This window comes from Sciurus carolinensis, chromosome 7 (genome assembly GCF_902686445.1).
Source record: "Sciurus carolinensis chromosome 7, mSciCar1.2, whole genome shotgun sequence".
In the NCBI taxonomy this organism is placed as follows: Eukaryota; Metazoa; Chordata; class Mammalia; order Rodentia; family Sciuridae; genus Sciurus; species Sciurus carolinensis.
In genome coordinates, this window is record NC_062219.1 from 112,274,753 (window position 1) to 112,301,426 (window position 26,674).

The 26,674-nt window shown below is 38.3% G+C and overlaps 2 protein-coding genes and 1 non-coding gene across 3 annotated transcripts in view; 1 reads left to right on the forward strand and 2 right to left on the reverse strand.

Moving 5' to 3' along the window:
- Positions 1–3,425: 3,425 nt before the first annotated feature.
- Positions 3,426–3,498, reverse strand: Trnaa-agc (transfer RNA alanine (anticodon AGC)). Its single transcript has one exon. It is a non-coding gene; the product is annotated as a tRNA-Ala (tRNA).
- A 550-nt stretch (positions 3,499–4,048) lies between these two features.
- The window catches only part of Polh (DNA polymerase eta), a 40,603-nt gene continuing 17,977 nt past the window's right edge, over positions 4,049–26,674 (reverse strand). The window contains 8 exon segments of the mRNA XM_047557573.1: positions 4,049–5,215; positions 7,486–7,655; positions 14,260–14,273; positions 14,276–14,324; positions 14,917–15,040; positions 16,099–16,218; positions 20,040–20,143; positions 22,473–22,642. Coding sequence (XP_047413529.1) covers positions 4,348–5,215; positions 7,486–7,655; positions 14,260–14,273; positions 14,276–14,324; positions 14,917–15,040; positions 16,099–16,218; positions 20,040–20,143; positions 22,473–22,642 — 1,619 coding nt within the window. The 3' untranslated portion in view covers positions 4,049–4,347.
- On the forward strand, positions 22,567–23,403 carry LOC124988257 (small nuclear ribonucleoprotein Sm D3-like). The gene has a single exon (XM_047557575.1). It carries the CDS (start codon positions 22,933–22,935, stop codon positions 23,311–23,313), a length of 381 nt encoding a protein of 126 aa, XP_047413531.1. The 5' UTR covers positions 22,567–22,932; the 3' UTR covers positions 23,314–23,403.

The following is a 26,674-nucleotide window of genomic DNA, read 5'->3' on the forward strand; positions in this document are numbered from 1 at the left end:
ACACAGATTCAACTTCCAGAGTTAGCTTCCTTTCCAGGTTTAGAGACAAGTGAAACCCTACCATTGCTGAGCCCTGAACAGGGAAAAAAAACTCATCCTTTATATCATTTGCCATTCTTCTTTTCTGCCACACATTGGTGTCTTTTTTTGGTACCAGGGATTGAACCCAGGGGTGCTTAACCACTGAGCTACATCCCCAGCCCTACTTTATATTTTATTTAGAGACAGGGCCTTGCTAAGTTACTGAGGCTGACTTTGAACTCAGGATCCTCTTGCCTCAGCCTCCCAGGCCACTGAGATTACAGGCGTGTGCCAGCACCCGGTACCATACATTGGGTCAGTGTTCAGTATTCTAACCATGTGTTCTCTCCTGCTTTTCATAGTTCTTTGAGTAAGCAAAGTTAAACAGGTCTTTCAGCTCAATAGGCAGCTGTGCTGTATTTGAAGACTTCAACACTTGTTAGCAGCTCAGTGGTAAGGACTCTTTCCTATGCCCCATCAGATTTGGAGATGAGAATGCCAGTTAGTTAAAGATTATTTATTTTAGTGGTACTAGGAACTCAGAGGTACTTTACCAATGAGAAACATCCCCAGTCCTCTTTATTTTGAAACAGGGTCTAAGTGGCTGAGGCTGGCCTGAACTGTGATCCTCCTGCCTCAGCTTCCTGAGTTGCTGGGATTATAGGCATGCACCACTGTGCCTGGCAAGATTAAGTAGAATTTAGAAATGAATGCTAATCTGGTCCTCACAGTTTTCAGGTTTGTAGAACTTAAGCCAGATTCTTGGAGCTATGAGAGCCATGTGGCCAAACCTCACTCCTTTTTCCCATTTCTGTATTCAAACTGATTTTCATGTTACAGGTAAAGAAATGGGGCCTTGGCTAAAATAAACTGCAGAAAACAGCGACTACATTTTGGTCACTGACCCTGGAAAAAAAATACAATGATAATGTGTGGTCCAAGGTCCTATGTGGCATTCTGCCTCTAGAGTATTAAAGTGATAGCTACCACTCAGGGTCAGCTGCTGCTTAAAATACTTTAACTTGTTAACAAGAGGGCTGTGGTTAAAGAACTTCCTCCTATATTAGGAGCTAAGAGTGTTTACTTCCTTTTGCATAGTTGCTGATAAACAGCAGTGAGGAAGAAAAGGATATATGCAGCAAAACTTAATATAGCTCTCCCCCAGCACTGACCTTGGCATGCCTGTCTGCTCTCCCCTCCATAACTCAATGCACTGGGTTAGAGCTAGGATTCCCAAAACAGAAGTTGTGCTGTGGGTGTTGCATTATTGGCCATCTACTAGCCACCCTCCCCCACCCCACACACACTAGTTTGGGCCTGTAGAAGTTCCAACAAAACCTAAGTTTCTACCACATTACTTTCCTGTACATAATTGTATTCAACTTGATCTGTTGAGCAGCAAAAAGAGGCTTCAGTTTTTTTACTTTTCTAGATCAAGGATGGAAATGTTGGAAAATCATGTCTCAGTACTTAATAAGCTATCTCCAGGAACTAGTGAGCCACTCTGCACATTAATGGAACATTTAGGGGGATAAAAGTGTGTAAGGCAGATCCTCAAGGAGTTTGTGACTTTTTATCTTCCCAGTTCTGATAATCAGATAAAAAGCTTTTCACTACATACATTCAACCAAGGAATATTAAGCACTTATGTGCAAAGCGCTGTGAAGAATTCTTGCCTTTAAGAAACTACAAATCTAGTACAGAAAAGGCAATGTACCCAGTGAATTAGTCTTTGAGTGCCTTGAGAGTAGAAAAGGAAAAAAATATTTTCTTGCTAGACCCTGTGGTTTTCAAACTGTCCCCACTTCAAACTAAATACTAATCTCCTAATTTATAATAAGTTGATTGTATATACATATGGGAAGAAAAAGTTTATATTCAAATACACCCTTTGCTGTGTCTCAGTACTTAGTAAGTCCAGTAACTCCAGAGGCTAAGGCAAGCTGATGATGCAAGTTGAAGGCCAACCCTGGGCAACTTAGACCTTGTTTCAAAAAAAGGGGCTGGTGATGTAGCTCAGTGGTAGTGCACCCTCTAGGGGTAGTACACCCCAGTACTAGGAAGAAATATACATAAGTTCACCAGTTGCCTTTTTTTTTTTTTTTTTTTTTTTTTTTTGGCGGGCTGGGGATCGAACCCAGGGCCTCCTGCTCTCGAGGCAAGCACTCCACCAACTAAGCTATCACCCCAGACCCCCCACCAGTTGCCTTTCTACTTAACCACTTAAGGCATCATTTCAGTTGGTTCCATGTATAATTCAAGGTTCCCCATGTCAGAGAAGCCCACAGAACTGATGTTACACATGTAATAGAGATTTATACAGTACAAGGACTGGGGTGTGACTCAGAGGTGGAGTGCTCGTCTACTATGTTCAAAGCCCTGAATGGACCCTTAGCTGCCCACCCTCAATACTATAAGCTTGGACAAGTGCAAAAAGCTACAATAATTAATAACCTTAAACATTCTTCAATAAAGAAAAATGAATAAGGAAAAAATGAACATACTAGTGACCCTGAAATCCCAAGCATTTTTAGTATTTCCTAGATCAAGTACTACAGATTATCTAGTCTTAATCATGACTTATCCAATCTAAACAGGAGCAATCTTATTCTACAGGAGCAATTGGCCCAGGAGCAATCTTATTCTACATGAGAATAAAATGTATAGATAATAGGGGCCAGTAGCTAAAATAGGCTAATAGCTTATATGAAACTGGTAGTAATCAAGTAGTTTTTGTATTAAGATCCCTGCCCTAAAGTAGTTACCACTTTCAGGGTTTCAAGCCCTCAGGTATTATCTGAACTGTCTCCTGTTGCAGAGGTAGGAAGATTTTGGATTGGTTTGGATATTGAGCCCAGGGCCAGGGGCCCTTAACCACTGAGTCACATCCCCAGCCCTATTTACTTTTTTTTTTTTTTTTTAAGTTGTCAATGGATCTTTTTATTTATATGTGGTACTAGGTATCAAACCTGCCAGGCAAGTGCTCTACCACTGAGCCACAACTCCAGCCCCTTTTTCTTTTTTTTTTTTTTTTTTTTTTTTTGCGGTGCTGGGGATAGAACCCAGGGCCTTGTGCTTGCAAGGCAAGCACTTTACCGACTGAGCTATCTTCCCAGCCCCCCTTTTTATTTCTTGAGACTGGTACTTGCTAAGTTGTGTAGGGCCTTGCTAAGTTGTGGAGGCTGGCTTTGAATTTCCAATCCTGTCTCAGCCTCCTGAGTCCCTGGAATTATATGCCACCACATCCAGGCCCAGTCGTTTTTACTTTTTTGTAGCTGAGGCTAGCTTTGAACTTGTGTTCCTCCTGCCTGGGCCTCCTGATTCGCTGGGATTAAGGCATGGGCCATCACATCCTGCCAGTTTTTCCTTTTAAAACCATTGTTTACTCAGTTGCTTTTTCTTTTTGGTGGTGCTGGGGTTTGAACCCAGGGCCTTGTGCATGCTAGGCAAGCACTCTACCAACTGAGCTATATTCCCCAGCCCCCTCAATTTCTTTTTCTGAGCCAACTTGTGTGTTGTGGTACTGGAAATTGAACTCAGGGGATTATAATACTGAGTTATATATATTCCCAACCCCTTTTATTTTTTGAGACAGGGTCTTGCTAAATTGCTGAGGCTGGCCTTGAGTTTATGAGGCTCCTGCCTCAGCCTCTCCAGTAGCTGCCATTACAGGTGATGCACCACCTGCTGTGCCACCTTTTAAGATCTCTAAGGTAATTATCTCAGTTTTTCAGTTGTGGAACTGAAGTAACTTGCTTGAAGCCATACTCAAAAAGAGGCAGAGGGGAGTTTGAGATCAGGTCTCAAAGACTCCAAGCCACACATATTTTACTATGTGACACTGTTTTCCAAAAAAACACAAAGGATGGATTTTTACAATTTGGTGGGAGTGGGGGAGACTGGGGACTTAACCAGGGGCAGTTTACCACTGATCTACAACATCCCCAGCCTCCCCCACTTCTTTTCTTTTTTATTTTATTTTTTTTTGCGGTGCTGGGGATTGAACCCAGGGCCTTGTGCTCGCATGGCAAGCACTCTACCAACTGAGATATATCCCCAGCCCTCTTTTCTTTTTTAAAAGAGACAGTGTCTAAGTTGCTGAGACTGGCCTTGAATTTTGATCCTCTTGCCACAGCCTCCTGAATTAGCATGTTTACAGTTCTATCAGCAATGGGATTAAAATCATGGGAAAAGATAGGACCTTAACCCAGTATCTTTCTTAAACTAAAAATTTCATTGTTACGAATTTCCTTATGAAATGAACATATTGCATTTCCCAGGGTATGGATAAAATATTCAAATCCTTCAGCAAGCCTGAGGGCAGCACTAATGTGTTAATGGCTTAAAAAATGATTCCAATGTCTGCATGCCCTCAGGCCTAGGGCGTTTGTTACTGGAGGATGAAGGGCTCTTGGGATTTCTTTTGCCTTGAGTCATAGCAGAAACAACTTGGGGGTTTGAGGAATGGGGTTGCAAAAATGATTTCTGCAACTCCACTGCAAAATGATAGTCCATGTGTTCTGGCATCTCCCATACTAGTATCAGGGAGCCACACTTCTCACAGGGCACTTGGTCCTCAGCAGCTAGAAGACTAGGGGTGGTAGCTGCCTTTGGAGCCATCTCCACAGACTTGGAAGCTGAAAGAGTTAGGCCGTTTGGGCTGTTCTGGGTCAAATCCATTTCTGTAGGAATTGCTTCAGAGGAGTCTAGCTTCAAAGCTCCTTTACAAACAGGGGCAGCATCTGAATATTCTGCTGGGAAATAGTTTGATAACCCTTTAAAATTGGACTGTGGATTTTGTGGAGGGGAAGAAACTGAAGAATTAATATTTTGTTTCTGCTTAAAGAAGGACTCCGTTCCTGTAGTTTGAAGCATTTGGGAAAAAAATGAGAGCTTTGATGTTGAATTGCTCTTGGGGGCCTGCGTAGTGGCACTTAAAGATGAAAATGAAGCTTCTTTGACTTTCCGCTTTTCTGCAGCTTTTTGGAAGAATGACTCCAGAGAGGTCGTTGCTTTCTTAGTGGCTGTCATTGCTGGGCCACTTCCCTGTGTCTTAGCTTCTGAGTTGGTAATTGGCACCTTTGGCAGAGAACTTGAGTTGCCACTCAAGAAGACGGTGATATCTGTGCAAGATGAAGGTGTAGAGGCAGAGAATTTGGTAGCACAGAGGAAAAGCATTGTGAGAGGAGGGGACCTGAATACAAAGTAAAGGAATAAGATTAGCAATAAGTCATCATTCCAAGAGAAAATTATTCCTTAATGTTCAGTGTTTCTCAAACTTTATTATGTATTGTGTTAACATAGAAGATCTGGGGGCTGGGGTTGTGGCTCATTGGTAGAGCACTTAACCTAGCATGTGTGAGGCACCACATATAAATGAATGAATAAAATAAAGGTCTACTGACATCTTAAAAAATATTTAAAAAAAAACTAGACCTGGGATGAACAGAGAATTTCTAATAGTTTTCTATGTGATGCTGATGTTGCTGGTCTAGGACCACCTTAGGCAAGCACTCTCCAAGAGGAGCCAAGGCTTCAGGTCTTAGGACCACCTTAGGAACCAGCTAGGTATTATTGTTTTTATAAGACAACCGCAGAAGTCGCTAGAATTAAGGATTTGGGCAAGAAATTTTATTCAGACTGGAAACACTTGAAAAATAAGCTTCTTAGACATTCTCCTGTTTTTATTTATTCAGTCATTCATTTTTGGGTATTGGGGATTGAACCCCAAGGATATTTTACCACTAAGCTGCATCCCCAGTCTTCTTTCTGGTAGGCACCACAGATTGAACCCAGGGGTGTTTAACCATTGAGCAACATTCCCAGCCCTTTACGTTTTATTTTGAGATAGGATCATACTAAGTTGCTTAGGTTCTCGCTAAATTGTTGAGGCCAGCTTTGAACTAGTGATCCTCCTGTCAAGCCTGCTGGGATTACAGGTGTGTGCCGCAACCTCAGCATCCCCAGAGTCCCTTTTAAAAATTAAATTTTGAGACAGGGTCTCATTAAGTTGCTGAAGCTGGCCTTGAACTTGTAAATCCTCTTGCCTCAGCCTCCCAAGTCACTGAAATTAAAAATCCCACACTACCATGCCCAGACATTCTTCTGGAGTCTCCCCCCCACACACACACACCATTGAACCCGGGGCCTTGTGCTTGCAAGACAAGCACTCTACCAACTGATCTAAATCCCCAGCCCCCATTCTTCTGTTTTTAAATAGGGCATTTCTTAACCCAGCAGACTTTCTACTTTGGAATTTCTACAGAATGAAATTCTAGAACAGCTTTTGGTTACCAATTCCAGTCTCAAACATTTCAAGAAGTTCCTATCATAAAGTTCCTCATTATGTCTAATTACCTTAATAAAATTTTCACAAGCTAAATTTCAGAAGATGAGACACACTTGTATATACAGATTAGTTCCTCAATGAAGCAAAGGATAAATGCTATTTTAAAGTTATTATGGCAACATCTATCTTCAGATTTCATACTTTGGGACCATCTTATAACCAGATAATGTTGATACCTCCCTGTTCAAGAAGTTTCACTAATTGGTAAGGAGTATGTTATAGTTTGTCAACTTTCAAATAAGGTTTCATGTGAACATAGTATAACAATTATCATTTGGCTCTGTGTAACTGTTCAGTATTTGAAAATAAACATACCAGGAAGTAAAAGTTAAATTCTAAAAAAGACTCCAATTTTAAAGACCCCCTCCAACAAATTATAAACTGAACTTTATTTTTTATAATCTTAGTGTACATTTGTAAATAAATCAATTTATCTTTCTCATAATTTTATTTCCATTTTGAATTTGGAATACTTCTAAGTATAATAAAATATATTTAATAAGATTATAATCCTCAAAATCATCATCTGGACAGAAATGAACATGCTTCAAAAGTGACATTATTATCTATTTGGCTATATTTCATGACCAAGGGAATTTTATTTATGAATATGACATTTGGATAGTATCAGTGGAGCTTGCAACTGAATTGAGATATTAGAGATTATCAACAAATGAAAAAATCACTTTCTTAAATATGAAAGCTGCTTTTAAGATTGAATAATCAAGCAGTTAAGAGACGTTCCCAAGTGTACTCTTGAAACTAGAGCTCTATTCTCCAAGTGCAAGTGATCATTTCCTTGACTACAGCAAGCTGATATAAGCAGATAGTCTTGGTTCACTTTCCCTTGTAACCCACCTATAGGAACTGGAAAGCACCAAATGTAGGCAAAGAAGCTGCAGCTGAGCTGCCTTGTTTCTGGGGTTGCTACTGTCTTCCCCTTGGTGTATCATCAGCCTTCTTTCTAACAAGTGTTGCTAATCTGAGTCATAAAGAGCCCACCTCAGCTCAAAGAGCTTGGATGCCACTAATTTCAGAGCCAAGACGGGATAAGTAGATAAGTCTCTTTCTCAGAAGAGATTTAGGGGGGAGAAAAAAACACACAAAAAACTCACCATTCAGTTTGGATTCCAGAAGTATTACAGTTTCTGATGACAGCAAAAGCATCATGGCTCATCTTGTGAGCATCATAGTGGGTAAGGGCACAGCACCGGCGCAGGCTGCTGAGACGTTTGTCTCCTTGTATACGAATGCTCACAGTCAATTGAGTGGCCACCCTGTCATTCTGTGGGTAGAAAAGGATTGGGACTAGAAATAAAGTTATCAAGAGCATCTGGATTCCGTATACTGAACTGCATTAGAGGGAATTAAAAGAACTATGGTGAAAGAATGGTTTAGAAACAAAGTTTTAACTAAGTCGAGAATAAACAGTCACTAAGCAAAGAATGAGGCTCTTTATTCCATTGTGCATATACATTAGAGTACCTATTTTGCACCGGACACTGAGTTTGGTACTATGAGGAATTAAAAGACAATTCCTATTTTCATATATTAATAATACAGAATATACATCAGAATCATTTTCTGAATAAAAAAATCCAATCACATGATTCCACACGCAAAAAAGTTTGTGCTATTTATGGATGTAAGAAGTAACTGGACAAGACATAATTTGGGTGATGGGATATTAAAATATCTAGGATATTTTGATGTGATGGGAACAGGGCAGAATAAATGAAAATGGGACTCTTCTGAATCTTTTTCATTGTGCATAATCAAGATTATAACAAAATACTACAATACTATATTCTACTTTGTTACTGCAAAAGAGTTCAGAAAATTGAAAGCCAGGATGTCAAGACTGAGTAATAGTTCTAGTTTCCAATCAAGTCTTCTGTCTTTTTTTCTGCCCTGATACTTTTACACTTAAAGCAGCTGAAGTTTCCACTGGTACCTCATTCACAGTGACAGTCTAGTGAATACTTATAAAGAGCAAGACTCACTTTTTGGTAAAGTCTAAACATCTGAATATTGTTGATGTTCATCAAACAAAAAGGTCAAGACATGGAAATGTAATAAAGTAAAAAGTCTACATAAGGATCCCAGTAAAAATCAAAAGATGAGCTATGCATGGTGGCACATGCCTGTAATCTTAGTGGCTTGGGAGGCTGAGGAAGGAAGATCGCTAAATTCAAGGCCAGTCTCGGTAAGTTAGCAAGACCCTAAGAAACTTAGTAAGACCCTGTCTGAAAATAAAAAGGGCTGGGGGTGTGACTCATGTTAAGCACTCATGGGTTCAATCCCTAGTACAAAAACAAAAAAAGATGCTAGTGAGGAGAAATATTCCTGTAGCAGGGTGAAGATATATGAGATTTGCATATCTTGAGAGAATGTAAACTGGTAATTACAAATTGTTAATGAAAAACATACAACTATAATTGTCTCTTATGCATCTAGACAATACCAAGAGATACAGGAGAGAATAAAGTCAAGAACCTCATGGACTTTATGTTGTAATAGGAGCTACAGATAATAAGCAAAAAAAGTTGAGTAATAAAAATTACTGAAGAGAGCTGGGCATGGTGGGATTACAAATCCCAGCCACTGGGATTATATATATTAGCCAAGGCAGGAGGATTCCAAGTTGGAGGCCAGCCTCAGCAGCTCTATAAGACCCTATGTCAAAAAATAAAAGGGGCTAGGGATGTAGCTCAGTGGTAGAGAGGTTGCCTAGCATGCATGAATTCCTTAGTACCATTACAAAAAAAAAAAAAAAAAGACTACATACATAGATAAATGCTATTAAAAAAAAGCAGGATTACAGGGTGCTGGAGGCTGCTGATGTGATAGGCTACCTGGGGAAGGCCTCTTGGAGAAGGTGAAATTTGAGCAGTCCCAGATAAAGTGAGGAAGCAAATAATAACATATGAGCCAGGAGCGGTGGTGCATATGCCTGTGATCCCAGTGGCTTGGGAGGCTGAGGCAGGAGGATTGCAAATTCAGAGCCAGCCTCAGCAACTTAGTGAGACCCTGTCTCAAAAAGGACTTGGTTTCAATCCCTGGTGTGTACGTACACACACACACACACACACACACCAATCTGAGCAAAGATTCTCTGGGGTAAAGGAACAGCGAGTGCAAAGGTGTTACGGTGAGATCTTACCTGGTGTATTAGATAAGAGAAGGAGGCTAATGGAGTATATGCTACAACAGAATAAGTGAGAGGAAGAAAAGTGAGAGACGAGACTAGATCATGTTTATAGAATAAAAAAAGAAGAAAAGTTCTAGCCAGGGTGGTATCTATTTGGGAGGCTGAGCCAGGAGGATTCCAAGTTCAAGGTCAGCCTAGGCAACTTAGTGAAACCCTGTGTCAAAATAAAAAATAAAAAAGGCTTGGGATGTAGTTTAGTGGTAGAGTGTTTGCCTAGCATGTGAAAGGCCCTGTGTTTGATCCCTTGTGCAAAAAAAAAAATAAATAAAATAAATTTTTAAAAAATCCTTAACAGAACTTGGGAGGCAAAGGGAAGCCACAGGAATGTTTTAAACAATGAAGGTATAGGACCTTCTATGTCTTGAGGTGTTCTTTTGGATATAATTTTCAGGGACTTCCCCTGTGCTACAATGGATAGAAATTAGGAAGAAAAGCCCCAGGCGATTATAGAGAGGTGAGAATGGAGTGACACCTCGTGGGCAAAGTTACATAGGTCCAATAACAACTGGGATCAAATTCCTCTTTACATTACCTACCAAAGGAACATTCGGGACCAGTTACAGCCCCAGAGGAGGGAAACAAGTAGTTCAGTGGACTAATTTTTGACCAAATACAGATGACTTGTAGGAGGACTCCAAGACGTTTCAAAGAAGTGGTTACATCAAACTATTAAAAAAGTAAAAAAAAAACCCCACAGAATAGGAAATCACACATACAACAAGGAACTTGTAGCCAGAATATATAAAGAACTCTTAAAACTCAGAGATAACCCAATTAAAAAGAAAAAAAAAAGGGTAGAGGTTCACAACAGACATTTCTTCAAAGATATACAAATATCCAAAACACACATGAAAAGATTAGATTATCAGAAAATGTACATCAAAACCACAATGAGATACACTTCATACCCACCAGCCTGGCTAAAATTAAGGACAATAACAAGGATGTGGAAAAATCAGAACCCTCTTTGCTGGGAGGGACATAAAATGATGTAGTCACTGAGGAAATAGGTCTGACAGTTCCTCAAACATGCTAACATAGTTACCATGTGACCCAGGCAATTATCCCCCTAGAATAAAACATGTCTAGACAAAACCTTTACATGAATGCTCACAGCAATCATTTATAAGAGTCCAAAAGTGGAAACAAACAACAAATGGGGAAACAACCCAAATGTCCATTCACTGATGGACAGATAAGCAAAATGTGGTATATTCCATACAATAGACTATTATTTAGTCATAAAAAAGGAATTAGTACTAATACATGCTACAATATGGTGAACTTGAAAATGTTAAGATTTCAAGCCAGTCCAAAGAAATTAAAGGGATACAAATAGGAAAAGAGCCCAAATTATCTCTTTGCTGACAACATGCTCCTATATTTAGAAGGACCTAAAACTCCAGGAGAAAACTTACAGAACTTGTAAATGAATTTAGCAAAAGTAGTAGGATACAAAATTAACACCCAGAAATCAACACCACTAATGAACTGGCTGAAAGAGAAATTAGGAAAACGATCCCATTTCACAATAGCCTCAAAAAATAAAATACTTGGGAATCTAACAAAAGGGTGAAAGACCTCTACAATGAGAACTACAAGAACACTAAAAGAAACTAAAAGAAGATGGAAAGATCTTCCACATTTGTGGAAAGGCAGAATTAGTATTGTCAAAACAGTCATACTACCAAAAGCAATATACAGATTTAATGCAATCCCATTCAAATTGCAATGATGTTCTTCATAGAAAACAGAAAAAGCAGCATGAAATTCATTTGGAAAAATAAGAGGTCCAGAATAGCCAAAGCAATCCTTAGAGAGAAAAAGAAAAAAAGGAGGCATCACAATTCCAGACTTAAATTATACTACAGAGCTATATAGTAACAAAACAACATGATATTGGAACCAAAATAGGCATGAAGAACAATGATAGAAGACAGAGACAAACTCACATAAATACAGTTATCTCATACGAGACAAAGGCACCAAAAACATACATTCAAGAAAGAGTCATTTCGACAAATTGTGCTGAGAAAACTGGAAATCCATGTGTAGTAGAATGAAACTTAAACCCTTCTCACCTTGCACAAAACTCAACTCAAAATAGATCAAAGACTTATGTATTAGACTAGAAACCCTGCACCTATTAGAAAAAATGTAGGCCCAACACTACAACATGTCGGCTTAGGAACCAACTTCCTTCACAAGATCGTAAAGCACAAGAAATAAAATAAAATAAATAAATCCAGAAATCAAAAAAATGGGATAATTTCAAATTAAAAAGCTTCTTCACAGCAAAGGAAACAATCAAGAGTATGAAGAGAGAGCCTACAGAACGGGAGAAAACTCTTTGCCACCTACATCTCAGGGCATTAATTTCTAGGACAGTCGAGCATGGTGGCACATGCCTGTAATTCCAGCAGCTTGAGAGGCTAAGGTAGGAAGATTGCAAGTTCAAAGCCAGCCTCAGCAAAAGTGAGGCACTAAGCAACTCAAGTGAGACCTTGTCTCTAAATAAAACACAAAATAGGGTTGGGAATGTGGTTCAGTGGCTGAGTGACTCTTGAGTTCAATCTCCAGTACCAAAAAAAAAAAAAAAAAAAAAAAAAAAAAAAAAAAATCCAGGATATACAAAGAACTCAAAAAGAATACCAAAAAACAGATAACCCAATCACTAAATGGGCAGAGGAACTAAACAGACACTTCTCAAAAGAAGAAATATGGTCAGCAAATATATGAAAAACTGTTCTACATCTCTAGCAAGTAGAGAAATGCAAATTAAAACTATGCTGAGATTTCATCTCACTCCAACCAGAATGGCAATTATCAAGAATACAAATAATGGGGGGGGCTGGGGTTATAGCTCAGTGGTAGAGTGCTTGCCTAGCACATGTGAGGTACTGGATTCGATTCTCAGCACTGCATAAATAAATAAAATAAAGGTATTGTGTTTATCTACAACTAAAAATATTAAAAAAAAAAGAATACAAGTAACAATAAATGCTGGTGAGGATGAGGGGAAAAGGGTACACTCATACATTGTTGGTGGGAATGCAAATTAGTACAACCACTCTGGAAAGCAGTATGGAGATTCCTCAAAAAACTAGGAATGGAACCACTACTTGACCCAGTTATTCCTTGGTATATATCCAAAGGAGTTAAATAAGCATTCTTCAATGCAGAACACATCAATGTTTATAATAGCACAATTCATAATAGCTAAGCGATGAAACCAACCTGGATGCCCATCAACAGATGGATGGATAAAGAAATTGTGGTATATGTACATAAAGGAATACTACTCAGCCATAAAGAAGAATGAATTTATGACATTCGCCAGTAAATGGATGGATCTGGACACTATCCTGCTAAGTGAAATAACCCAATCCCAAAAAACCAAATGTCAAATGTTCTTGCTGATATATATGTGCTAACCCATAAAGTGGGGTAGGGATAGAAATTCAGGAGATTAGACAAAGGGGAATGAAGGGAAGGGAGGGAGATAGGAATAGAAAAGGCAGGGGAATGAATCTGACATAACTTTCCTATGTATGTATATGAATACACCACAGGGAATCTCACCATCATGTATATCCACAAGACTGGGATCCTAATTAGAATAAGATACATTCCATGCTTGTGTAAATATATCAAATAGATTCTACTGTCATGTATAACTAAAAAGAACCAATAGAAAACAAAAGATTTCAAGCCAGTCACAAAAGAATCATATGTATTGTATGATTCCATTTATATGAAACTTCTAGAATATTAAAGCCATAAAATCAGCAGACTAGTGGTCACCTACAGCTGAGAGTAGGTAGGGAAGCTGTTAACTACAGGAATTCTTTCAGGGGTGATGACAATTTTAAAATTGTGGAATAGTTGTATAACTCTGGAATATACTTAAACCACTGAACTATATATTTTAAATGGTTGGATTTTTTTTTTTTTTTTTTTTTTGCAGTGCTGGGGATTGAACCCAGGGCCTTGTGTATGCGAGGTAAGCACTCTACGAACTGAGCTACATCCCCAGCCCAAATGGTTGGATTTTATGGCATATAAGTATATGTCAATAGAGCTGCTTAAAAGGAGCAAAGAGCCAGGCATGGTGGCACATGCCTATAATCCCAGCAACTCAGGAATCTAAATCAGGAAAGTTCAAAGGCAGCCTCAGCAATTTGTTGAGGCCCTAAGCAACTTAGCGTGGCCCTGTCTCAAAATAAAAAGGGCTGGGGATGTGGCCCAGTGGTCAAGTATGTGTGGGTTCAATCTTCAATACCTTAAATAAATGGAAGGAAACAAATTGTCTGATGACTAATATTCTGCTTTAAACTGCCACTACTCCCTAGTCCAATAATTTATGGCTTAATCTCTCAGTGTCCTGCTCAATGACAATGGGCCACCCTATATTCAAGGTTGCAGAAGTTCGATAAGAAAATCCAAAATAGAGGCAAATGATAATGAGAAAGACAGGGGCAGAGTTAGGTCTTATGTTTACAGAACAAGGCTTTCCAGATCAAACTAAATTTTATGGGCCTATGTTGAGAGAAGAGAAATATTTCTTAAAATTTCTAGGCTGATATTTTTTTCTATCTTTGTCCCTATTCCATAAGGTAAGGAGCAGCTGGTATTTATATCCTAAAACCTACTCCAGGAATAAGAAAGAAAATCTTACATCATTTCGGTCTTGGTCAGTCTTTCTTCCAGTTCCTGGGCTAACTGTAATAGCCACCATTGTACCTAGAAAAGTATTAAAACTTTAATCGTCATTTAAATACTCAAGGGGGTTGGGGACATATTGCTTAGGGATAGAGTACTTGCCCTAGCATGTGCAAGGCCGTGGGTTCAATCCTCAGCCCTGCAAAAACTGAATATTCCAGGTCTATTATAGAACTAGACAGTGGATTTGTTCTGTTCTAACCCCAAATGGAATTGTGTACCAATGCCTCCCCAATAAGCAGATTATAGAAATCTCAGTACTCTCTAGTTCAAGATTTTCTTTTTTTGCTGGCATGTCATCCTAATGAATTCTATGCATGTCCAAGCTTTGAGAAAAAAGACCTAAGACTGAGGCACAATATCCTAGGTTTTCCAAGTTTCCACCTACCAAAAAATGAGAAACTTTATTTAGTCAGTTTCATTTTATATCTTTTAGATGGAAGAAAGGGAAACAAGTAATAAATCTAAACTAGTTAATTTCAAAATAAAATATAAACTTCTTTTTGCCTTCAGACCTTAAAGAGCCCATCTAACCGTAAAGGTTCCGTAGCAAATAAAACCTATCTACTATCCCTTTAAAAAAGGCAATGTTCTATCAAGAATGCCTGCTTACCTGTTCCCGAGTAGCCAGAGCTGTTTTTCCCGGGAAATTCTTGCTACAGCCAATGGTTTTAGGTAGTTGTCTGGGTTTAACTGGATCATGTTCAATCCCTCGGCACATGGCATACAGCCAAGACCTAATAAAACCAATAAAAAAATTTAAGATGAGAATAAATGATTATTCTTACTAAAACAAAATACCTATATTACCCTTTTATCCTTTCATAAAAAAGGAAAAATGTGTCCAAAATTTAAGTGTACCTGGATCTCTCTGACAGAACCCCAGCTCTTCTCAAATTAATTCCACAGCGATATATTGAGAAGGAGAGCAGCACTGGTTCTGCTTTCTGAACCTAAGTAATTTTTGGAAAAATGCCAAGCAGGCCATCAATTCATACCCCCTAGCTTTCTGTATTTATTAGGGTTGAAAATATAAGATTTTTTTTTTTTTTTTTTTTTTTTTTGTAGTGCTGGGGATTGAACCCAGGGCCTTGGGCTTGCGAGGCAAGCATTCTACCAACTGAGCTATCTCCCCAGCCCAAAAATATAAGAATTTTAAGGGAACATCAGTAAAGTAGTACATATAAATGATGTAACAGTATATACCCAGGCTTCAAAGTAATAATTCCTATGTACCAAACCATCCAGGTACAGATAAAACTACTCTAGGCTGATAGGCCATAGTGACCTAATATATATGTGTATTTACTATAAATATATGTTCATTCATGCATTCATGCATGCATACATGGATCAAACCCAGGGGTCATATACAATAGGCAAGTCCTCTACTATTGAGGTATACCTTCAGCCATAATTCACCTAATATTTATTTAATTAATCAATGGGGGGTTGCTGGGGATTGAACCCAGGGATGCATAAACACTGAGCTACATCCTCAGCCCTTTTTAAGATTTATTTAGAGATAGGATTTCACTGAATTGCTTAGGGCCTCACGAAGTTGTCGAGGCTGGTTTTGAACTTGGGATCCTGGGGCCTAAGCCTCCCAAGCCGCTGGGATTACAGGCATGTACCACCACGCCCAGCCTCACCTAATATTTTAAAGCAAAAATAACCAACTAGTGAAATTACCTCAAGGAACAAATGTTAACCTAAAGATACAGATTTAACTAGATGGTTCTATATTTGAACTTAGCATTTCCATAAAGATTAAAAAATATTATGAATCACTTACCCATTCTTCTCTCCAAAATGATTCTGGAGCTGGGATTCTGTAAACTGGGTCAGTTCACCCATGTATTCTACCCCTAGAATTTCAATGACAGAGGCTCCTAGCTTTCCTCCAAGACTGCGGCTGATAACAAGGGAAAAAAGGAATTTATAAGTCACATCATAAATATCTAGTTAACAGCAAACATAAGGCACTCTGAAACAAAAGTCAGCTCAGAAACTTGGTGAGATTCTGCACCCCCCCTCAAAAACAAACCCCACAAAACAAAAACAAAAGATTCCAAGAACATGAGAGCATATATTAGCTCTATATATGTTTTTTTTTTTTTTTTTTTTTTTTTTTTTGCAGTGCTGGGGATCGAACCCAGGACCCTGTGCTTGTAAGGCAAGCACTTTACCAACTGAGCTACCTCCCCAGCCCCCTATATATTTTTTCTTTAACCTTTTTTTTTGTAAGGGAGGATCAGGGATTGAACCCAGGGGTGCTTAACCACTGAGCCACATCTCCAGCCTTAGTCCTATATATATACACTCTTAATTTTCTAGCATAAGACTATGATTCTGGGAATTCAGATACTATTCCAGGTTCACACCTAGAGGGAAGATTAATAAGGGCATAAACAAGAGTAGTCATTAATTAGCTAACAAGCCAATTTTTTTTTAATTAAAATCTTTTTTATTTTTACAGACTGCATTTTGATTCACTGGACACAAATGGGGTACAACTTTTCATTTCTATGGTTGTATACGATGTCGATTCACACCATTCATGTAATCATACATATACATAGGGTAATACTGTCTCATTCCACTGTCTTTCTGTCCCCCACTCACTCCAACCCCATTTTCCTCTACACCATCCATAGTTCCTTCATTCTTCTCTTCCCCTGCCAACCCCCCTCGTTATATATTGTCATGTACTTATCAGAAAAACATTTGGCCTTTGGTTTTTTGGGCTTGGCCTATTTCACTTAGCATGACATTTTCCAACTTCATCCATTTACCAGCAAATGCCATAATTTTATTCCTCTTTATGGCTCAGTAATATTCCATTTTGTATATATACCAGTTTCTTTATCCATTCGTCATTGACGGGCATCTAGGTTGGTTCCACAATCAAGCTATTGTGAATTCAGCAGCTATGAACATTGATGTGGCTGCATCAATATAGTATGTTGATTTTAAGTCCTTTGGGTATAAATTGAGCAGTGGGATAGCTGGGTCAAATGGTGGGTCCATTCCAGGTTTTCTGAGGAATCTCTATGCTGCTTTCTAGAGAGGCTGCACCAATTTGCAACTCCACCAGCAATGTATGAGTGTGCCTCTTTCCCCACATCCAAGCCAACAGTTATTATTGCTTGTGTTCTTGATAATAGCCATTCTAATTGGAGTTAGATGAAATCTTAGGGTGGTTTTAATTTGCATTTCTCTAATTACTAGGGATGATGAGCTCTTTTTCACATATTTGTTGATCACCTGTGTATCTTCTTCTGTGAAGGGTCTGCCCATTTCCTTAGCCCATTTATTGATTGGGTTCTTTGTGTTTTGGGTGTAAAGTTTTTTAAGTTCTTTATAAACTTTGGAGAAGAGTCCTCTGTCTGAAGTGTGTGTGGAAAAGATTTTCTCCCACTCTGTAGGCTCTCTCTTCACATTATTAATTATTTCCTGTGCTAAGAAAAAACTTTTTAGTGTGAATCTATTCCATTTATTGATTCTTGCTTTTATTTCTTGTGCTATGTATGGGGGTCTTGTAAAGGAAGTCTGGTCCTAAGCCAACATGATGGAGATTCGGGTCTACTTTTCCTTCTATTTGGTGAAGGGTCTCAGGTCTAATTCTTAGATCCTTGATCCATTTTGAGTTGAGTTTTGTACAGGGTGAGAGATAGGGGTTTAATTTCATTTTACTGCATAGGGATTTCCAGTTTTCCCAGCACCATTTGTTGAAGAGGCTATCTTTTCTCCATTGTAAGTTTTTGGCACCTTTGTCCAGGAGGAGATAACTGTACTTATGTGGGTATGTCTCCATGTCTTGTATCCTGTACCCCTGGTCTACCTGTCTATTTTGGTGCCAATATCATGCCGTTTTTGTTACTACTGCTCTATAGTAGAGTTTAAGGTCTGCTATTGTGATACCTCCCTGCATAACTCTTCCTGCCCAGGACTGCTTTGGCTATTCTGGGTCTTTTGTTCTTCCAGATGAATTTCATGATTGCTTTTTCTGTTTCTATGAGAAATGTCATAGGGATTTTAATTGGAATTGCATTAAATCTATATAGCACCTTTGGAAGTATGGCCATTTTGATACTATTGATTCTGCCTATCCCAGAATGTGGGAGATCTTTCCATCTTCTAAGGTCTTCCTCCATTTCTTTCTTCAGTGTTCTGTAGTTTTCATTGTAGAGACCTTTCACCTCTTTGGTTTGTTTTTTTTTAATATTTTTTAGTTGCAGATGGACACAACATCTTTATTTATTTTTATGTGGTGCTGAGGACCGAACCCAGTGCATTGCATGTGCGAGGCAATCGCTCTACCACTGAGCTACCATCCCAACCCTCTTTGGTTAGATTGATTCCCAAGTTTTTTTTTTTTGAGGCTCTTGCAAATGGAGTTGTTTTCCTCATTTCCCTTTCAGACGCTTCATCACTTATGTATAAAAATGCTTTAGATTTATGTGTGTTGATTTATATCCTGCTATTTTGCTGAGTTCATTTATGAGGTCCAGAAGTTTTCTGGTGGAGTGTTTTGGATCTTCAAATAGAGAATCATGTCATCAGCAAATAGTGACAGCTTGAGTTCCTCTTTTCCTATTCATATCCCTTTAATTTCTTTAGTCTGTTTAATTGCTCTGGCTAGTATTTTCAAGGACGATGTTGAATAGAAGTGGTGAAAGAGGGCATCCCTGTCTTGTTCCTGTTTTTAAAGGGAATGCTTTCAGTTTTTCTCCATTAAGAATGATGTTGGCCGTGGGCTTAGCATAAATAGCCTTTACAATTACAATGTTGAGGTATGTTCCTACTATCCCTATTTTTTCTAGTGTTTGGAGCACAAAGGGGTCTTTAACCTAATTTTTGAGTCTGTTTCCATTACCTGTCTTCATCAATATTAACTAGTTCACATCTCAGTTCACTAAAAATATCTTACACTTTCTCCCCTCCTGTGCTACAAAAATTCTTCAAATCAGTACTGCTTTATTTACTATTCTTGTTTGACACTCCACATTTTGCCAAACCTGAAAGCAAAATTCCATGCCTTTTTCATAAATCCTTTTGATTACTTTCATTTTTGTGTGCTCTTCAACAATATTTTTAAGCCCTTGTCAATAACACACAATTGGTACACACAACCAGGTTATTCGTTTGACTTGTCTTGTTTCATAACTAGTTGGGGGGCAATTCAATCGCCTGAAAACCTTTATATGATATTAGAGGGGAGAAACCAAGTAAGATTCCTGTTTATTTGAAAATTAGAAATAGACTTGAATAAAAATCTAGAGGGAAATTAAAAATGTAGCTAAAAAGTCAGTTCACCTTTTTAAAAAATCAGGATAAAATATCTATCACAGATCAACCAGAATTGAAAATTCATTAAGAAAAAGGTCTCAGAGCCAGGCACAGTGGCACACACCTGTAATTCCAGCAACTTAGGAGCTAAGGCACAAGAATTGCAAGTTCAAGGCCAGCCTCAGCTGTCTCAAAATAAAAATTAAAAAAAGGGTTGGTAATGTAGCTCAGTTACACCCTGGGTTTAATCCCCAGTTTAAAAAAAAAAAAGAAGAAGAAAAAAAAAGGCTCAGTATGCTTTTCAACATTTTTTGTGTTGTCTCCCTTCTAATAGCCTGGTACCTATTTTCCCTGCTCAGATACTTTATAGGACCAAAATATTACAAACAGAGGGCATCTTCACTTGCCTATGTGTGAAATTTAAAGTGTTCCCTAAATACTTACATTTTGCGAATAGGCATTTGGCTGAAGAGCTGTGGGACTGACCCATGTGAGACCACCGTCTGGCGGTTGGGCTTATTTAGTCCACAGGCCAGTTTTGCCAGGACCTGGAAACATGGAAAATATAAAAGACTGTCAACTCACCTGTGCAGAGTTGATGAATATTAAGACATACACCCACAGGCACTATAAGGGCTGTAACTAATGTTTTCACATTAAAACAAAATAAAACCAGAAACTCAAGTAATCTGTACAACATCTTCAGTGGAAACATGATCCATTATATTATTATCCTCATTATTCTTCCTATATCTTATCCATTCTCAGAGTTTTCCCTCGTCATTTTTCCTCCTCCATCTATTCTTTGAGGTCCTTCCACTTCTTTTGGTGGGGTGGGATAGGGGTTTAATGGGGTTTGAACCCAGGGGTGCTTTACCACTGAGCTACATCCCTAGGCCTTTTTTGAGACAAGGTTTTGCTAAGTTGCTAAGGCTGGCCTCAAACTTGTGATCCTCCTGTCTCAGCCTCCTGAGTCACTGGGATTGTAGGTAAGCACCACCACTCCTGACAAGCCTTCCCACTTTAAGAGGTTTAAAACACAGGGAAGCTGCAGAAGAAGCTCAAGTAAGATGCACTTCTCAGTGTGCCCATATGAAAATGCTGAAATAAAATGTTTTAACCTATACCATTTACATTTCTTGAATAATGGTTTTGAGTCCTGAATTTAATACAGATTACCATAATTTAGTATCTGTGATAGAGATTGAGCAAAATTATCCTCCAAGAGAAAACAACACTTAAAAATGAAAAAAATTTAAATCTTGAGAACTCTTTTCAAATAGTAACACAGTTCAGTGGTACCCTTATGCAAATTATAATTTGTATAAAATCATTCTTTAAATTAATTAGAAATATTATTTAGGGAACTTCTATTAGGCAACGTTTAGTCTAGTTTAAATTACATTAAGAATACTGCCCCCCCCCCATCTAACCAGAAAAACAAAAGTAATTCTGGACAATTGGCAACTTCCCATTAGAGGGAGGGAAGAAAGCAGCAACCAGGGGTAGTTAGTCATTGCCCAATTTTGAGACTTGGTCAGAGGGTATGAAGGTCTTATGCTGTCACTGTAATTTACTCATAGTTCATCAGAAAATCAGTGGCTTTGCCCCTGGATTATTGAGAATTGTCTGTGTTCCCTAAATTAAAATAGTGGCCCAAATTAATAAAATTGTACTATTGGATTTATCTTACTATTCCTATTATAAAAGGGGGAATAGACAAAAGCATAAAACCCCCAAGCAACTCCACCTAAGAAAATGAGATAATAAAAAAATATTTGACAAATGAAAAATAAAATAGGTTAATATATAAAAGTTCAAAGACTAGCCTCCTCCCTTCCATAGATAGCTCAGTCATTAAGAAACAATTTTATCAATGTTTACAGTAGCTCAACTCACAATAGCTAAACTATGGAACCAACCTAGGTGTCTTTCAACAGATGAATGGATAAAGAAAATTCGGTATATATATAAAATGTAACACACATACACAATGGAATATTACTCAGTTTTAAAGAAGAATGAAATTATGGCATTTGCTGGTAAATGGATGAAGTTGGAGAATATCATGCTAAGCAAAATAATCTAAACCCAAAAAAACCACAGGTTGAATGTTTTCTCTGATATGCAGATTGCTAATTCACAATAAGGGGGAAGGGTGTCCTAGGGAAGAACAGAGTTACTTTATATTAGGTAGAGGGAAGTGAAAGGAGAAGGGATATGGGGGTAGGAAGGATAGTAGAGTGAAACAGACATTATTACGTCATGTACATATATGACCGCATGACTGATGTGGTCCTACAACATGTACAATCAGAAAAATGAGAAATTATACTCCATTTGTGTATGATTTATCAAAATGTATAAATGCATTCTGCCGTCTCACATAACCAATTAGAACAAATTTTAAAAATTTTTAAAAACTATTTTAGATATAACTAAAGCATTTCCTATAATCTTTCACCTTGCTTTAGTTAAATACAAATGCAACATAAATTCCCCTGTTAAAATATACTAAGCTTTTACTGGGGCCTCAACATGAATTTTAAATAAAAACTCATTCCAAAGTCTATGGGTAATAATTTAAATATCCACTTATATCTATCCTTGCTGTACTCAACTAAAGACATCAAGCCAGGTGTGGTGCTACATGCTATAATCATAGCTGTTGAGGCAGCTGAGGCAGGAGGATCTCAAGTTTTCAGCCAGCCTCAATAACATAGCAAAGCCCTAAGCCCTGTCTTAAAACAAAAAAATAAGAAGGGCTGAGGATGTAACTCAGTGGTAAATCACCACTGGGTTTAATCCCCAGTACAAAATAAATTTAAAAAATAAAGATATCAATGTTTGGCTTTGAAGTATATGATTCACTTTCACCTTATTGTGTGAAATTCCAGCTGAACACTGAAAACCAGTTTGCTTCTCTATGGCTGCTCTCATTTCCTCCACAATCACTGCCCCCACAGTGAGCTGCAGATCTGGAGATGTGGCGTTATCAATCTGAAGAGAATCCAGCCACTGAAGTAAGCCTTGTTTTCGCATTTCCTCTGGGGGGAAAAAAAATTGAGGTCACATTTAGACATTTTATTTATTTGTGTGTATGTGTATGATACTGGAGATTGAACCCAGGGGCACTCTACCACTGAGCTACATCCCTGCCCTTTTTATTTTGAGAGAGTGTGTCATCACATTGCCAAGGCCAGCCTCTAACTTGCAATCCTCTTGCCTCAGCCTCCGAGTAGCTGGGATTACAGGCATATGCCACTATTCCCAGCCTACATTTAGACATATAAAAAATTAACAGAGTAGTCTGCCGTCAAACTCTCTTCTAGCCAAGATGTCTATTGGTGTGCCAATTAAAGTCCTGCACAAGGCCGAGGATCACATTGTGACATGTGAGACTAACACGGGTGAGGTATATCGAGGGAAGCTCTTTGAAGCAGAGGACAATATGAACTGCCAGATGTCCAACATCACAGTCACATACAGAGATGGCAGAGTAGCACAACTGGAACAAGTATACATCCGTGGCAGCAAGATCCGCTTTCTGATTTTGCCTGACATGCTGAAAAATGCACCAGTGTTAAATAGCATGAAAAATAAAAACCAAGGTTCAGGGGCTGACCAAGGAAAAGCTGCTATTCTGAAGGCCCATGTGGCTGCAAGAGGAAGAGGACGCGGAATGGGACGTGGAAACATCTTTCAAGAACGAAGATAATTTTCTCTGTTGAACAGAACTTTTCCCTTTTTTCCTTTTAGATTATCTGAATACATGGGGGTAGGTGCCTGTGTGTATGTCCTAGGTTTTGTTTTGGGGTTTTTTTGTTTGTTTGGGTTTTTTTGGGTAGGATTTGTTTATTGACATCTTTCTCTTTAGACCAGAGGAAATGTCAAACTAATAAATTTGGTGGTTTTGTTTTTTGAGGAAAAAAAATAATAAAAAATGTTATTTTCAGTCATGGGCAATTATAACTGCACACATGATGTTATACGCATAGTACATATTCTGAAAACAGGCTGTACAATCTAGGTTTTGTTGTTGTTGGTACTAGGAATTGAGCCCAGGAGCATTCTTTGCCACTGAGCTATATCCCCAGCCCTTCTTATTTTTTATTTTGAGACAGAGCCTTGCCAAGTTGCTGAGGCTGGCCTCAAACTTATGATACCCCTGCCTCAGCCTCCCAAGTCCCTGGGATTACAGGAGTGTGCCACTATACCAGGACCTCTTTTAATTTATCAGACAGGGTCTAAAGTGTTGAGACTAGCCCCAAATTTGTGATCTCCTGCTTTAGCCTCCTAAGTCGCTTGGGATCATAGGCTACAATCTAGGTTTGTGTAAGTACATTCTATGATGTTCAAACAATGGTATCACTCACCTATGCATTTCTCTGAACATATCCCCATCCTGAAGCAAGGCGTGACTATATTTAATTACAGTATTTCATGCAGAAATGCTTGGATTTCAGATACTTTAGAAATGTAGATTTTCTTATGACATGCCAGCAAAGGAAAGGAGCAGTCATTAATAGCTATCCTTACCATGCTTACTTTTCTCATCTTCTCTATATATGTAAACCTTTATGGCTGCAAGATACTTTTTTTTTTTTTTTAAAGTTGTAGAGGGACACAATACCTTTATCTATTTTATGAGGTACTGAGGATTGAACCTGGTGCCTCGCACTTGCTAGGCAAGCACTCCACCACTGAGCTACAACTGCAGCCCTTCCAAGATACTTTTTTTCCCTTTAAATGTGGTGCTGGGGATCAAACACAGGGCCTTGCACATACTAAGCTTGCACTCTATCACTGGGCTACACCTCTAGCCCCTCCAAGTATTCTGAGTATATTTTCTTGCCTTGTTCCTCTTATTACTGCCTCCTTAAATCAGCAAGTTCATATTTCCTGTGTCCCTAATTCTCATGCTGTATAATCATGTTTCTGGTTTTCCTTGCCTATAAATTATGAATAGTTTTAAGTTGGCTAGTAAGATATTTTCACATAATCGTGAAAACTGAACAACATTCTCTTCTCTGTACATGCATTTTTCCTCCTGGAAAACTCATACCTTTTTTTTTTTGGTGCTGGGGATTGAACTCAGGGCCTTGTGCATGCAAGGTAGGCACTCTACCAACTGAGTCATATCCCCAGCCCACCTGTCTTTTAAAAAAAAAAAAATTCTTTAGTTGTCAATGGATCTTTTTCATTTATTTATTTATTTATGCACGGTGTTGAGGATTGAACCCAGGACCTCACATATGCCAGGCAAGTGCTCTACCACTGAGCCACAACTCCAGCCCCTCATAACTGCCTAATGGTTCAACTTGCTTATGAGTACACATACATTTTTCTAACCCCAACATGCATAAATTCTAATCCCTTATCTCTGCCTCCCTCCAAAATAAATTCTTGAAATTTCTATTATACAAAACTTCAAGTTAAACATAACCATAAGCAGACTTATCAGGCACATTGGCACACATCTGTAATTCCAGGTATATGGAAGGCTGAGGTAGGAAGATGAAAAGTTCAAGGCAAGCCTGGGCAATTTAGCCAGACCATGTCTCAGATAAAGATTTTTAAAAGAGCTGGAGATGTAGCCCAATAGTAGAGTACTTGTCTAACAAGTGAGACCTGGATTTACTCCTGAGTACACATCTCACCCCCCCAAAAAAAATCCTAAAAAACTTACTATATCTTTGTCCTCAAAGATTCTTCCAACCAACTGCCTATTTCTAATACAGGTTTAAAATACGAATATTGGCTTCTTTTTTATCATTTCCCATTATGAAGCCATGTAGGCCCACTTCAAAATCTCTCACATATTTACTGTAACCCATACACTATTTGATTCAGATTTTCTTCTTTGTGGTACTGTGATGAACCTGGGGCCTTTCACGTGCTTGGCAAGTGCTCTACCACTAATATGCACCCATAGCCATACCCCGTTTTAAAATTTTATTTTGTGACAGGGTCTGGCTAAGTTACCCAGGCTGGCCTTGAATTTGATCCTCCTGCCTCAGCCTCCCAAGTAGTTAGGATTTCTTGTATCTTAAAAACATGGAACCCATGGAAAATTAACGCACCACTGTAACTCCAAAAGCTTTTTTAAACAAATCTGTATTGTTTCTTCAGGTAATAGACTGTCTTACAGTTCCCCCAATAAGTTAACTTGCCACAGATTTGTGCCTAGTTACCTTCTGGTTAATGTTCACATTCAAAGGTTTTAATTGAAAGAGCTCTTCTGAATAAGAATGATATTACAAAATAGCAGTTCATAACTATGTTACAAATGAAAGGTAGGATATACTATTATGACTATAGCTAGTATCAAAAGTATTAGAAAAATGTCTAGGAAAAAGATACAGATACCACTGAAAAGCCTCTTGATACAGAATTCTTTGCCTTGGGAAATCCAACTGAATTCTACTTGCATCATATCTGACTAAATAAAACAAAATTCGATTGTTATGCAAATTCTTAGATCTGGAATCTAAAGTCATCATAATCTAATATACCACAAACTTGAGTTTTTATTGTTCTAATTTTATTCTAGTCTAAGAAAAGATTTTTAACATTTATGTATATTTTACTAAAGTACTTCATACAGATTATATCACAAGTTTTTGTCAGATGAGGTGAATAAAGATGAACTTATTAAAAAAATCATTTATCACCCGTAATCCCAGCAACTCAGGAGGCTGAGGTAGGAGGACTGCAAGTTCAAGGCCAGCCTCAGCAACTAAGTGAGACCCTAAGCAATTTAGCAAGACTCTATCTCAAAATAAAAAATTAAAAGAATTGGGGACACTGGGGTTGTGGCTCGGTGGTAGGGTGCTTGCATGTGTGAGGCCCTGGGTTCAATTCTCAGCACCCCATATAAATAAATGAATAAAATAAAGGTCTATCAAATCTAATATGTATTAAAAAAAAGAACTGGGGATGTGGCTCAAGGGTTAAGCAATACTGGGTCAATCCCCAGTCCCCAGTCCCAAAAAAAAAAAAAAAAAAAAAATTACATTTCCTTACACATCAACAACCAAGTAGAAAATATAATAGAAAAAAAAAATAAAAAATTACAA